The 14,754-nt window shown below is 39.8% G+C and overlaps 1 protein-coding gene across 1 annotated transcript in view; it reads left to right on the top strand.

The window, feature by feature from the left end:
* Positions 1–5,775: 5,775 nt before the first annotated feature.
* The window catches only part of MAPK8IP3 (mitogen-activated protein kinase 8 interacting protein 3), a 229,698-nt gene continuing 220,719 nt past the window's right edge, over positions 5,776–14,754 (top strand). The window contains exon 1 of the mRNA XM_030211285.1: positions 5,776–6,084. Within this exon, the coding sequence (XP_030067145.1) occupies positions 5,776–6,084 (309 nt within the window). The remainder of the gene's footprint in view (positions 6,085–14,754) is intronic.

Below are 14,754 nucleotides of genomic sequence, written 5' to 3'. Positions count from 1 at the left end.
TCCTACTCACTGCTGCCGCTAAAATGATTTTGTGACTTACTGGCGATTAAAAAGACCCTTGCTTGACATGAACAAAATCCTTCTTATAACGTCAGAGAAAAAGTCAGTGCATCAAATGATAAAGATAACATACCTGCCAGGGAGTTAATTTTCTAATGATCCGTTCTCCAAAGAGCATAAAAGACATGTGGCACGGCTTTCCCTGTACTCTATTTAAAGGGACCGGAGTCTACACAAATTTGATGTCACATATAGCATGAACGAATTTAGAATACTCATGGTTAGTCAAGATGTTCAATCACAAATAGAACTAGTTTGACTTAAAAAATAAAGAATGACTTAGCGATCTACTATATAAAAATTGATGTTATGATATATTCTTTACTTTATGTGTGTGTGTGTGTATATATATATATATATATACGTTTTTTTTAATAGTAGTTTACATTTTATCTGTATATTCACATATGTGTTCAATTTGCATGTAGACCTCTGATGCAGGCATTGAGTGCCACAGCACGGTCTGTGTTAGGTTAATGATGTACAGCATCTATTTATACAACTGATTAAATGACCCGTTCTGGATTTGAAGGCTCTTGGAGCTTTTTTTCTCCTATTTCTTGCTGTGTGCGTCCAAGCCTTCTCTGTACTATTGAGCTCTGTGGAGTATACCACAATCAGTCTTTTCTTTTAAAAACATTGGTGACCCTCCAGAATGTGTCAATGTCTTCAAATAATATTTTGAATATTGCCTGCTAAATGTGAGAATTTCAAAGTGCATACAATTTCCTGTGTTCGTTTATCAGTATGTGTGGATAGTAATTAATTTCTGTGTTTAGATTTTGCTTTACAATATCCCTCCTCAATACATTTGCTTGGGTAACATAACATTATATTATAGCGTGACTTACATTCCGCTGTCTACCTCTGGGTTCTATGCAGATTGCAATTTGAAGAAGCTGGATAGTTACCAGGAACATACAGTAGCAGTAATAAAAAGACTATCCTATAAAGGATAACTCAAGAGCTAATATAAGAACAGTAATTAAAACAATGTAATGCAACTTTTCCTTCATTTTTCTAATGGCACTGTGTGAATTGTAGGAGTAGGAAGGGGGGTGGAGAATGGTTTGGGGTTGTTGTTGGTGGTGGTGGTGGGGGAGTTGGTTGTATGTATCTTATATAGCCCTATATTGTTGACCTCTCAGTTGATGCACAGTGTTAATAAAAAAATGACTATAAAACAATGTAATGCAATATTTGAAGTTATAATTCTCGAACATTCAGGACAAATGTCCTAAATAATTGTGTCTTGAGGCTATTTCTAAATTGCATGTAATCTACTGCAAATAATAAGAGACCTAAAAAACTCCTTATCTAACATTGCTGCTTGAAATGAAAGAAGATTATTAACAAGTTTAAGTTTCTTTTGTTTTCTCAGAGGGGGATAGGCAAATAACTTAGGATTTCTAATAGATTTAGTAGACATCTGGAGGAAATAGTGATTGCATAAGTATGATGGCACAGTGCCAAAGATAGTCTTAAACATTAGACATATAAATTTGAAAACAACTCTAGCATACACTGGAAGCCAATAAGATTTATGAATAGAAGTTATTATATAAAACCCATTGGTCATTAAATTTACCTGATTTTCAAAATCCGTATGTTTAGAACATATTTTTTTCAGTCTTAGAAACTGGCAATACGGTAGATTTTTTTTTTAATGCATGATCATGAAAATTTGTGTAGTGTAAATAGGCTTTTATTTCAGTAAGTTTCCTATAAAGAGAAGTACTGAAATAAGTGTCTGTCCTAATAACCAGGTCCAAATAATTAATTTCAGTGTCATGATACTGCATTTTAAAATATAAATTTGTATCTCTGCTATTCAACTATGAAAGAAAAGTCTTAAGGCTATCAGTATTTCCATGCGAATGCAAAAAGATATCATCTATGTATGTATCTCTTATAAAAACAAATATTTTATCTGAAGGGGTGGTCTTGTAATAAAGTGTTCGGAAAGCTAAGTACAAGTTTGTAATGTTAGGAGCCATAGATGCACCCATTGTTGTTCCCTTAGTTTGTTAGTAAAATGTCTCCTAGAATAGTAAAATGTCTCCTAGAACTTAAAATAATTTTGAGTGAGTTAAATTATGGCTAGAGTGAGAATAAGGTAATTAGGAATCCTATGATTACTAGTGCAGTTCCTGAGTGTGTTCTCAATAACTAACAGGGCTTCTAGCTGGGGAATATTAGTATAAAGTGAATCAATGTCCACTGTGGCTAGCAAAATACCTGAGAGATCCCCATCAAAATCGTCTACAAGATTGATTATATGGACAGAATCTTTAACATACAAACTAATTTGAGGGATATGTGGATGTAAGAAGTGGTTGCCGAAAATGGACAAGTGTTCAAGCACAGAGCCCATGCCTGAAACAATGGGCCTCCCTGGTGGGTTAGTGATAAATTTGTGGATTTTCAGTAAAATGTAAATGATTGGGATAACAGGGAACTTTACCATAAGAAAATCTTTTGTTGTTAAATAATCAGCTGTCGAAGCTATGGTTACCACTTCTGCAATCTCTTTCTGTAGATCTCTAGTAGGGTCATAATGCAATGGAATATAATATTTCCTATTGCTCAGTTGTCTTTCAACTTCTTTAACATAATCTGACCTATTTTGAATGACAGTACCACCACCGTTATCTGCAGGCTTGATTACAATGTTATGGTTGTTTGCTGAAGAGTGTAATTGTGTCAGAAAATGCATGCCTGATTTGAAGTTTCCCAGTATACTTGAAAAGGTCTGTCATGCTAATTGAGAGTTGGAGGACTGCAAAAGGAAATGGAGGCAGATAAAGAGGCCTGTGAAGCACAAGGCTGGAGACACCCTTCCAGGTGTGGACCCCTTGAAGCTCACCCCTGTGGAGCTCATGGTGCACAGGCTCCTTCCCAAGGAGAGCATCCATGACCTGGGAACTCAGGACACCTCTGCACAGGCTGGGGAGTCAGGTAAGGATTGGGGAATAAAGATGTGCTTGGCTGCTCTCTCTCCATCAAGCTTGGACAGTGTTGGGGGTGCTGATAGGAAACTAGTTCAGTTTGGTTCCCATCCCCTTTTGGTGTATAGTCCCCCATTCTGTCTCTCACATGCCACCCTCCCTTCCCCCCCAGTTCTACCTTAAAATGCAGTTGTCCCCTCTCGATCATTGACAATGTTTCACTGCACCAGGTCTAGCATCTTCCCTCTACCGTGTCCTGCCCACTTTGATGTAACTTACTGTTTCCTCAGGGGAAGATGCTGGAGTTGGTGTGAGTATCAATTAGGTGAAATGCTGCTGGTGCTCAAAAGGAGACAACCACATTTAAAGGTAGACTTGGGGGAAGGTGGCCTGAGAGAGAGGGAGCTTGCCAGAACTAGGGGTGGAGGTTTTGCCCACTGCAGGGAAGCAGTTGAGGCAGGCTTTTGGTGCCCTGAACCAGCCTCACCTGGTCCATGTCTTGAGCTGGACCTGCATACACAGTATAAAATCAGAGCAACTGAAATGAAAGAGGAGGTGGTATAAGTTACATTGTAAAGGGGAGATGCACTTTCACTTATGTCAGTGTGACCTACAGACCTTTGATTCAGGCAAAGGAATGAACAAGAGTTTTTGTGGAGAGACACCCAATAGATGTGAATGAAGGAGTAGATGATACTGGTGGGAGATTTGAACATGCTAGATGTTGATTTGAGTATTCTATCTGTGTAATTGGCTAAACGTATAGAGAGCTTAAACCCCCCCTCATGGACTTTTGCACACCTTCCAAGCCTCCTGCTTTTGTGAGTCATCTCCCACACTCCCACCGAGGAGCCGGGATCTTCCAGCAACAGCAGCAGGAGAAAATGATGTTTTAGGAAGGCCTTTCCTGCTGCTGCTGGGAGGAGAGGCTACCGCTGGTGCTGTTGTGGGCAGGGCTGGGTGGGGTTGTGGATGGGGCAGAGTTATGGGCGGGATGCAGGGTGGGTCCTAAATCTCCTGCATAGGAAGTCGGCCCTCTTGGCAGCTCTGTTTTTCCTACACCAAATGGTAATGGAATCCTCTAAATAATAGTAGCATTGGACCTAGTGCCTACGAATGGAGAAACAAAATCTTGCTACTTCTGTGGCCCTGCTAGAACTTGTGACCTGGATTGGCCACTGTTGGAAACAGAATATTGAGCCTGTTGATCCTTCGGTTTAATCCAATATGGCTCTGTTTAGGAATGTAAGTTCAAAAACAGGACTGGCCAAAAAGTCTCCCTCTAGGAGCGGGGCAACTTGGCAGCTCTGAAGTTGTGATTTTCTTGTTAGCATGGATTCACATCATAAATGCTAAGATGGACTATGGAGCAGCTGTTGAAGAATAATACCAGGCAGAAACATTTATCTTAAATTTTAAATGACTGCAACATTGCATAGCCTGTGCCTGGTTTATATTACTTTAGTTATGAGCATTTTTGAAACACTGCACAATACACAGAGAACAGCCTTCAAAATAGGTCCTTTCCTTTTTAACCCTATGTAATATTACAGTGTTTTGGACTATGAATGTAACAAATTTTAGTAAGATGCAATTTCAGTAAGATACAATTTGTGTTCCCATGTTTTTTTGTTTTTTTGTTATGCACATAAGTTAACATTATTTTATTGTGTCTCTCTCCATTGATTTTAGTTTCACATTGTAAATTAAAATTATTGACTATTTTATTAAATTTTGGAATTTAAAAAAAAGGATGGGTTGTGTTGCAGTGCAGGTGCTGCTGGGAGTGAATCAGCTCTTGCTGCTGCTACCCAGAATGCAGACAGCCTTACGTCAGATCAGCAGGCCAGGAGGAGGAAGGGTAGGGGAGCCGGGCTAGCCCAGCTATTCCAATGAGGACTGTTACAGCCGGCTGGGAGGTGCCTGAGCTCTGTTAGTATTATTGTTGTTCTCGGTTGCAATCGGAGCAAGAGAGAATGGGGGGAAAGCAAAGCCCACAATAATCAGGGGAACAGGAGAAGGGGAGAGGAACGGCAAGGGATTCTGGATTTGAAAAGGTGCGTTTTTGTTTCTCTTTGGGTATCTTTTTTTTTTTTTTTTCAGTCTGGATGTTAATCTGAGCAGTGGAAGAGTCAGAGTGGGAGGAGGGGAGAATCAGGTGCATCATCAGTGAAATGAAACACAGAAAAATGCCTTCTCACAACCCTGTGGTGCTGGCCATCTTTAGGATGGATGTGACGGTCAACTAGGGACATTTTTTTAAATGTCTGACCCATTTGTTAAAGAGCAGAGTCTGTGTTTTTAATTTGCTGTCGCCAAGTGGGAAGCAAACCCATCTGTCCCTTTAAGGGACTTGCACAAAAAGGGAAAAAAGAAAATGCCGGGCCACTGATCTCCCAGGATTTCTCTTCCCACAAGGATATTTCCTGGATTAATTTTGTTTTATGGATGCGATAGTGGCAACAGAAAAAACTGGCACACTAAAACAGAATTTTTATTTGAATTAAAGAATTATTTTACAGATATATGTATATACAATGTATATTTAAAAAAACGATAACAATAGAAATTAAGCTCGTTTGAATTCCAAATCTGCATCCGAATACCTGGGACACTGTTCAAAATTGATTAGGAAATGAATAGTAGTAGTATCAAATACGTATTTAAATAATTTGAAGGTGTCAGCCTCCCCAACAGAGAAAACAAAACCGAATCTGGGCCACTCTCCTCTTTCTCCTGTTCTGGGCTAGTATCTTCAGCCGCCAAGATGATGGAAATACAGATTGATGATGGGGTGGTGTACCAGGATGACTACTGCTCGGGCTCTGTGATGTCCGAGCGTGTGTCCGGGCTCGCGAACAGCATCTATCGGGAGTTTGAGCGGTTGATTCACTGCTACGATGAAGAAGTGGTGAAGGAACTGATGCCGCTGGTGGTGAACGTACTGGAGAATCTCGATTCAGTGCTGATGGAGAACCAGGAGCATGAGGTAGAGCTGGAGTTGCTGAAGGAGGACAACGAGCAGCTGCTGACGCAATACGAACGAGAGAAAGCGCTACGCAAGCAAGCTGAGGAGGTGAGTAGTTGTCACTCTGGACTTTTCATGGACTCCTCTTTTGTTTCTTGTGAAGTTCAGGTCTTTTTTTTTTTTTTCCTGCATGTGGTGCACCTAGAAAATAAATACTCTCAGGCTGAGTTATGTTTGGTTTCCCATTAGTGAACTTGGCTTGTGTTTTAGGAAAATCAGGATTACAGATCCATGCATGAAATAGGGCAAAACCTACTAGTACAACAACTATTTAGCATTTCTATAGCGCTACAAAGCGTACGCAGCGCTGCACAAACATAGAAGAAAGACAGTCCCTGCTCAAAGAGCTTACAATCTAATAAAAAAATAAAGTAAGCAAATCAAATCAATTAATGTGTATAGGAAGGAGGAGAGGAGGGTAGGTGGAGGCGAGTGGTTACGAGTCAAAAGCAATGTTAAAGAGGTGGGTTTTCAGTCAAGATTTAAAAGTGGCCAAGGATGGGGCAAGACGTAGGGGCTCAGGAAGTTTATTCCAGGCGTAGGGTGCAGCGAGACAGAAGGCGCGAAGTCTGGAGTTGGCAGTAGTGGAGAAGGGAACAGATAAGAAGGATTTATCCATGGAGCAGAGTGCACGGGAAGGGGTGTCGGGAAGGACGAGTGTGGAGAGATACTGGGGAGCAGCAGAGTGAGTACATTTATAGTAAACCAGGACTAGATTTACTAAGATGTGTCAACTCTGTTAAATGTAAGGCCCATTGAGGTCTCTTTATTAACAGAGTGCATTGATGTTGTGTTAATGTACTTTTAATATGTTAATGCACATTAGTAAATCAGACCCCTAGTTTGCTCCTGTTGACCTGATACCATATGATGACCTTACTGCAAGTTAACATCAGTAAAGCTGATTTCTTTTAAAAAAACTGTATCATCTCATACTGCATTTGAAAGAAATCTACTTTGTTATTGTCAAACTATTAGGGTGCAAAGCATTTGTAGCATGGAGAGTCTGTTTTGGATTTTGATAAATCAAGACCTGTTTTTTTTTGGTCCTGATTCCTGTAGATACAGTTATTGGAACTCTTGACTCTAAAAGGAATATTCATGTAAAGAAGATAATAGTTTGGACAATAGCCATGAGACTTAAATTGAATGAGGATAAAACAAAGATCCTATGGGTTGGGCTTGATCATTCTAGTATTCCACAGCATAAAATGTATTGTACTGTTTTGGGATTTTGCCAGGTACTTGTGGCCTGGATTGGCCACTGTTGGAAACAGGATGCTGGGGTTGATGGACTTTCGGTCTGTCCCAGTATTTGCAATACTTATGTACTTATGATAATGGATTTTCCTTTAAAGTTGATCAGGAATCTTGAGTTTTAGGAGTGTTCCTTGACTCTTCACTTACAATGGAGTTTAAAATAAAAAAATTCATATGTAATTCTTTCTTTAAACTTAAACAGCTAAGTTCGATACGTTCATATTTTTTATTTGAGCAGTTCAAAATCATTGTGCAATTCTTACAACACTTGATTATTGTAGTTCCTTGAATATAGGATTAATGGGTGATCAACTCTCTAAACTTAAGATGATTCAAAACTCGGCAGCAAGGATGATCTTTTGATGCTCAGATTATGATAGTGTCTCCCCATTGTTGGTTAAATTGAATTGGTTACTGGTTCGAGCAAGAATTAATTTTAAAATACTGTGTCTTGTATTTAAATTTTTATTTGGAACCAGTTCCGCTGATTTTTTTGGGCAGTTTTAAGACTTTAAAGAATTGTGTTTCATCTTGAACGTGCAACTTCATGCTTCTGGTATTTCCATCTGCTAAATGCATTAATTTTAAAGTACTGTTTTCTGGATCTTTTCTGTTTTCTGCTATTCGTCTTTGTAACAGTTTACCAGTACAGTTATATTCTATACTGAATTTATTTGCTTTTCGGAAAGCTTTGAAAACATATTTTTTAAATGAAATTTTATTAGCTGATTTATTTTGTTTAGTTTCTTTGTTTTGTTTTCTTCAGCTGTTTAATTTTCTTGTTACATCCTGATTTATGTATCAGTTTATATTCTTTTGTTACCTCATCTTGAATTTCATTTTTGGAGGATTTGGTGGGTTATAACTAAGACTCAGATAGCATAACATAACATAACATAACATAACATAACATAACATAACATAACATAACATAACATAACATTATAAATTACCCAATAATATTTGGGGGTGGTTCTTCCTTAAAACCTTTTCTCACTTTGGGTTTTACATTCATTGTTATATGTTTCAATATATTCAAAGCATTATGGTACCTATGGAACCCTTTTATGGACATGAATGTTATGTGCATTTAGTAGTGGTAAACATACAGGACTGTCCCTACCACTGGGCAGCAGAATTTGTTTTTTGGTGGTGATGTTGGGGGGGGGGGGGGTGTCGGCAGTGATGGCATGGCCTGCAGGACAGCAGCAGTATAGGGGCAGGTTTTGAACACATGCGCACATTCAAACCTACCATGTCCTACTCCCTCTGACAGGAAACTTTCCTCAGAGGGGGTGGGATGTAGCAGGACTTGAATGCATGCAGGTGCTCAAGGGAATAGCATCACACATACGTCTTTTAGAGGTGCAGGATGGCCTGGGCAGAGGTAGGGAGCAGTGGCGGTGAATGAAGAGAGAAATTAAACCCAGTAAGGGAAAGGGATGAGAGGGGAGAGGTAGTGAAGAAGAGAAGCTGCATACCAGGTGGTGGGGGGAGGGGGAGGAAAGAGAAAGGGAGATGCTGGACACCTGACAGAGAAAATAAGGGGCAAAGCTGCACATGGAGTGGGGGAGGGGAAAAATAGGAAGGGAGTGGTACATTGAGAGTTCTTGTATGATGATATATTGTTTTGTAAAATTGGAAGTGGTTCTTCAATTCCTTTTTATTTGATCATGTATATTTCATGTCTTGTTTCGAGTTTGTTTTGTTTTAATTTATATATTAAATACATTAGTTTAAAAAATGCTATGAGGTAGTCCAGTTTATTCCCAGTTATTTGATTGGGTCAGGATTGAAACTTATGGTTGAGCTGTAAGTCAGTTTTTTTTATTGGAGTGGTGCTGTGTGATGAATCCAGTATGTAAGGATTAGGCAACATTGATAGAAATCTTTTTGAATACAAATCAAGAGAGGATAATATAGAATAGAATTTAAATTTGATGGAACAGGAGAGATAAAGAATGTTGTTGGTCAGGTCTGAAGCATAGTGGTAGTGTCAGGGCTGGTGTTAGGCATGCCAGGGCCCGCGGTAGCAATTTGGTCCCCAAAGCCTGTCAACAGGTTGTAACTTCATTTTTAAGCAGGTATGGGGGCCCAGCCCAATTGTCCTGATGGCACCCCTCTAATACCAGCTGTGAGTGGTATTTTGGTACTGGAATAGCATGGGGTGCTGCTGGTTAGATTCATGATGTAGTGGTAGAAATGTGTGAGGCTCCAGGGTTTAAGAGATTTCTTTATTGTTAGGAATGAGATGCATTGACAGAACCAAGGATGGAGGAGCTCAGTATTAGATTAACAGGCCAGAACCAAGATGCGAGTACATGCAGCTATAGTACTAGTACTAGAATAATACTTTATTCTACAGATGAAAATCAATGTGGCTGAAGAGATGGATCTTCTGTCCCTTGTGAAATGCTAAAATATAGACTACAAAAAATGGGAGTAAATCAAATATCAAAAAGTGTCTTCCTAAATTAATAAACACCAAAATATAGAAGACAAAACTGTGTGTCACTCAATATTTAATCTTCAATAAAATCTTGCACAATGTAATTCAATATAAAAATTTTAAAATTTAAAGATTTAAATATAATGTGCTCTAGTTCAATCAGAAGAAATAGTGTTACTTTTATATTCACCAAGGGGTCCTTTTACTAAGCTGTGGTAAAAGGGGGCCTGCGCTAGCATCAGTGCGTGATTTTGAAGCGTGCTGAGGCCCCCTTTTACTGCAGCGTGTAAAAGGCTGACCGCCAAACAAAGACTCAGCTCGGGTGAGATCACGCAGGAAATAACTTTGCTAGAAATAATGTTTAAGAGTCATGGTATGAAAACACATAACAATTCATGTAACTTATTTCAATTCAGAATCACTGCTCACTCCTGCATATAGATCGAGAAGTTTCAACACAAACTGAAAAAAAAAAAAACCAAATTTGGAAGCGTGTTCGCACAGTGCATGCACAGTGTTGGAAGCTATAGTCCTAGATCAGTCGGCATGTTAATATACTGTTTATAAGGGGGGCGGTATCCTTGATAAAGCCGCTTGATGGCGAAACATGATTTGTGTTGTCCAAAAACCCTCTGAAGCTGACACTATCCTTGCAGAAAAAGCTAAGTACTATACTATCTATTGATTTAAGCAAGCTTAAAGATATGATTTAATAAAAAATGCTATAAAGAAGTATAAATTATGTAAATTTAAGTGGACCAGTGATGAGCTGGGGTCACTTAAGCAACATTAGAAGAAACTGTTTTGCTTAATACCCAAACTGAGGTCCCCCCCCAAAATATTTATGAATATTCCTGTATTATACACGGATTGCAAATCAGGTAGATTTTCCTATATTGTATGAAGTATCAGTGTTAACTGTAAGCACGTTTACACAGTGCATGCTTGCATAGTGTACAATCAACTTAAGTGCACTATCGGGCACCCGTATTTCAACCCAAATCGGGAGATGGGCGCTCATCTTGCAAAGGCGCCCAAATCGGTATAATCGAAAGCCGATTTTGGGCATCATCAACTGCAATCTGTTGCGGAAATGGGCAAAGTTGATGGGGGCGTGTCGGAGGCGTGGTGAAGGCGGGAATGGGGCATGTTTATCGGCCGAGGAGAGATGGCCGCCCTTGGCCGATAATCGAAAAAAGAAAGGCATTTTTAGGGCGAATTTGGGTCACTTTTTTTGGACCCTTTTTTTTCACGAACAAGTCCCAAAAAAGTGCCCTAAATGACCAGATGACCACCGGAGGGAATCAGGGATGACCACCCTTGACTCCCCCAGTGGTCACTAACCCCCTCCCACCAAAAAAAAAAAAACAACTTGAACAACTTTTTTTTCCAGCCTGTATGCCAGCCTCAAATGCCATACCCAGCTCCATCACAGCAGTATGCAGGTCCCTGGAGCAGTTGTTAGTGGGTGCAGTGGACGTCAGCCAGGTGGACCCAGGCCCATCCTCCCCTACCTGTTACACTTCTGGTGGTAAATGGGAGCGCTCCAAACTGCCCCCAAAACCCACTGTACCCACATCTAGGTGCCCCCCTTCAGCCATAAGTGCTATGGTAATGGTTTAGAGTTGTGGGCAATGGGTTTTGGGGGGGGATTTGGGGGGCTCAGCACCCAAGGGAAGTGAGCTATGGACTTGGGAGGTATTTTATTTTTTTATTTTATTGTTACAAGTGCCCCCTAGGGTGCCCGGTTCGTGTCCTGGCATGTGAGGGGGACCAGTGCACTACAAATCCTGGCCCCTCCCATGACCAAATGCCTTGGAGTTGTTAGTTTTTGAGCTGGGCGCTTTCGGTTTCCATTATCGCTGAAAAGCGAAACCACCCAGCTCAAATCCGCACAAACCCAATGCATTTGCCCGGCACAAACCGAATTATTGAAAAAAAAGATGGATGCCCATTTTTTTTGAAAATACGGTCTATCCCGCCCCTTCACGTACCCATTCTCGGAGATAGACGCCCATGGAGATGGGCGTTCGCGTTCGATTATGCCCCTCCACGTAATGTTCAGTGTTAACTGTAAGCATGTTTACACAATGCATGCCTGCATAATGGACAATGAATTAAATGCTCTATGCATGTAAGTCGTCATATATTGATTCAGATCCAGCTCATGATTCTTAATTTAAACGTGTTTGTACAGTGTAATAAGTTTGTACTGTATATTTAGGGAACCCTATTGGCCTGACACAGGAGTCAACGCAGCACGATGATTGTGATTCAGGAAAAATAGCTTTTTTTTAATCTATAGTTGAGGAATTTCTAATTATAGCATCTCAACTGTTGCAATAGCTGCCCTGCTACTATCGCACCCAAATAACACCTGTCCAATTAAGGCAGAGACACGACAACAACCCGAAACCCAGCACACGGCACCGCCCTTACAACTAAGCCCCACACACAAGAACCACCACAGCCTCACCGATGAAAATGCCTAACACTAAAACAAAGAAACACACATACCTCATTACAGTCCTACTCACCTTACTCCTCCTCTCTCCCACTTTCAGCACACCCAACCCCCACTCAAATGTTATACACAGCATTCCAGTCATCTCCCACTCACTCCACAATAACCTGCCAAGACTTGCAAACATCACCGAGCTCACACAACGTCAAAAAATCTGCAGTCATAACCCATGGAACCAAGAAGGCAAACACAACAGAAATTTAAAACCAAACCAACCAAACAATGGCAACCTTATCAAAATACGGTGCAGCAACGAGTCAAATTCCAATACCAATTGCATATATAAATGCCAGATCAGTAGTGAACAAAAAAGAAAACATCAGGGACTGGATAGAGAATGAAAATCTAGGAACCCTATTCATCACAGAAACCTGGATTCGATTCGAAGATGACCTCATCTTAAACAAAATATGTCCCCCAAGTTACAAGATCCTACATACTACAAGAGATTAAAAAAAGAGGAGGTGGAATAGCAATAATCTTCAAATTCTCCCTCAAGACAAAATTGATATCCAAATGTAGTTCTCCAGAGCTCAAAATTCTATTGTGCACAATATAAGATGACACCCTACAAGATCAGCTATGCTGCATCCTTTTCTATCGTCTGCTGGTAAAATGGACAGAACCCCACCTCGAATTCACAGACTTCATCTCCAACACTTGCATATCCCACTCAAACATTGTGCTGCTCGGAGATCTAAATATAACCTTGAAAACACAAACGACGCAAGTACTAAAGAATTCCTTAACATCCTACAGCAGTGGAACTTCCAATACCTGCCTCCTCAACCAACCCACAACAAAGGCCACACTCTTGACTTAATAGCATACAAATTCACAGAAACACAACACATCACATCAAAAGAGATAAAATGGGAGGAAATTCCATGGTCCAATCACTTCAAACTACTCATGACCCTCAACTGGAAAGAGGCCACCCCTCACACCACAACCATCCAGTTGACTTACAAATTCCGAGGCAAAATAGATAATGAAACCTTCTGGACAACATCTATACCAACTCGTGGCCACCTCTCAATAACATCACACAATTCTTAACAACCTGGGAGGACAGATGCCAGACCATCCTCAATAATAGAGCACCACTGAAAACGAAGAGAACTCAGGTGAACCCATGGTACAACAAAGAAATAATGGAACACAAAAGAGAATACAGGAAACTAGAAAGACAATGGCAGAAACATAAAACTGAGACAACAAAACAAAATAGAAATCAGATGATACAAATCAATACTGAGGAAAATCAAATTCAACTACTACAAACAACTAATCGGATCCGACTACAAAAACACGAAAAAAAACCTATACAACATAATCAACTCTATCCTATCTAACAACAGACAAGTGAGACAGAAAATCCACCGGGAACAGAAGAACTAGCCAACTGTTTCTAAGATAAAATAACATCGATGAGAGCCTTCTTCCGAAAAGATGACCAACAACTGGACCTGTGTCTGGACGAGCTCACCATAATCTTTTGGATGCTTTTGGAATACACAGGGGTTGGGAGCTCACTCAAACGGAAAAAACCTCCTTATCTATTTGGGAGGTGTATATTCAGTCCCTGTCACCCACAGCACAGAGTAGGATTCTTAATACACATTGAAGGGGTCTCAGATTGGTCAGTACAGCCTAGCTTTATTTTTTTTAGGTTTAGTGAGATTATTAGTGATGTCCAGGAGGTCATCAGAGTACAGACCTCTTGTTTCTGGATTACTGGCTGCAGATATGAATGGGGAGGGGGGGGGGGGGGGGAATGCTGAATGTTGTTGACCAGTATGGCTCTTATTGACATACACATTTTACTCACGGCAGCCCAGGCAGTATTCATGATATATATTTGCTCAGGAGTGAGTTTACAATATAGTTGAACAGCCAAGTAGCATCAGTATTTTCATGTTCCTTTTTTATTCATCTTGTGTATAATACATACCTGCATACACAGTAGCGGATGTAATTAGCACTTTATCTCCAATAGGTTTCAAAGCATAACAGATTAATGCGTAATGACCATGAAAATGAGGAATTATGTTTCTTTTTGATTATTTTTATCATCGTATATTTTCATTATATCATTGTTTCCATGGTTGTTTGGTTCATTCATTGTTTGTCAGAATTGTTCATGCTTATGTCATCCCATCTATGTGATATTTATTGTGATACTTTTTACCTTAGTGATTACAGACCCTAACAGCAGGATACGAGACGTTTCATTTCATTTTGGTAACTGTGTGTTTACATGACCCGTTTTTACATTTTTATGTGTAGCATATATTTTATTTTTGTGATAATTATATGCAAACTTCTGATGGTATTTGCTAACAAACCTAGGTTTAATTCATTCAATAGCAAGAAAACCTCTCTTATATGCTTTAAAGGAGGAAAAAGACTTCAGACGCTCAACATTTTCTGTTGTGAATAAAATTAACAGTGAATGATTGAATCCTGCAATATCCTCTATTGA

Source organism: Microcaecilia unicolor, chromosome 8, assembly GCF_901765095.1.
Source record: "Microcaecilia unicolor chromosome 8, aMicUni1.1, whole genome shotgun sequence".
Classification (NCBI taxonomy): domain Eukaryota; kingdom Metazoa; phylum Chordata; class Amphibia; order Gymnophiona; family Siphonopidae; genus Microcaecilia; species Microcaecilia unicolor.
Note: the sequence above shows the minus strand (reverse complement) of the source record. Positions and strands in the feature narration are given on the sequence as shown.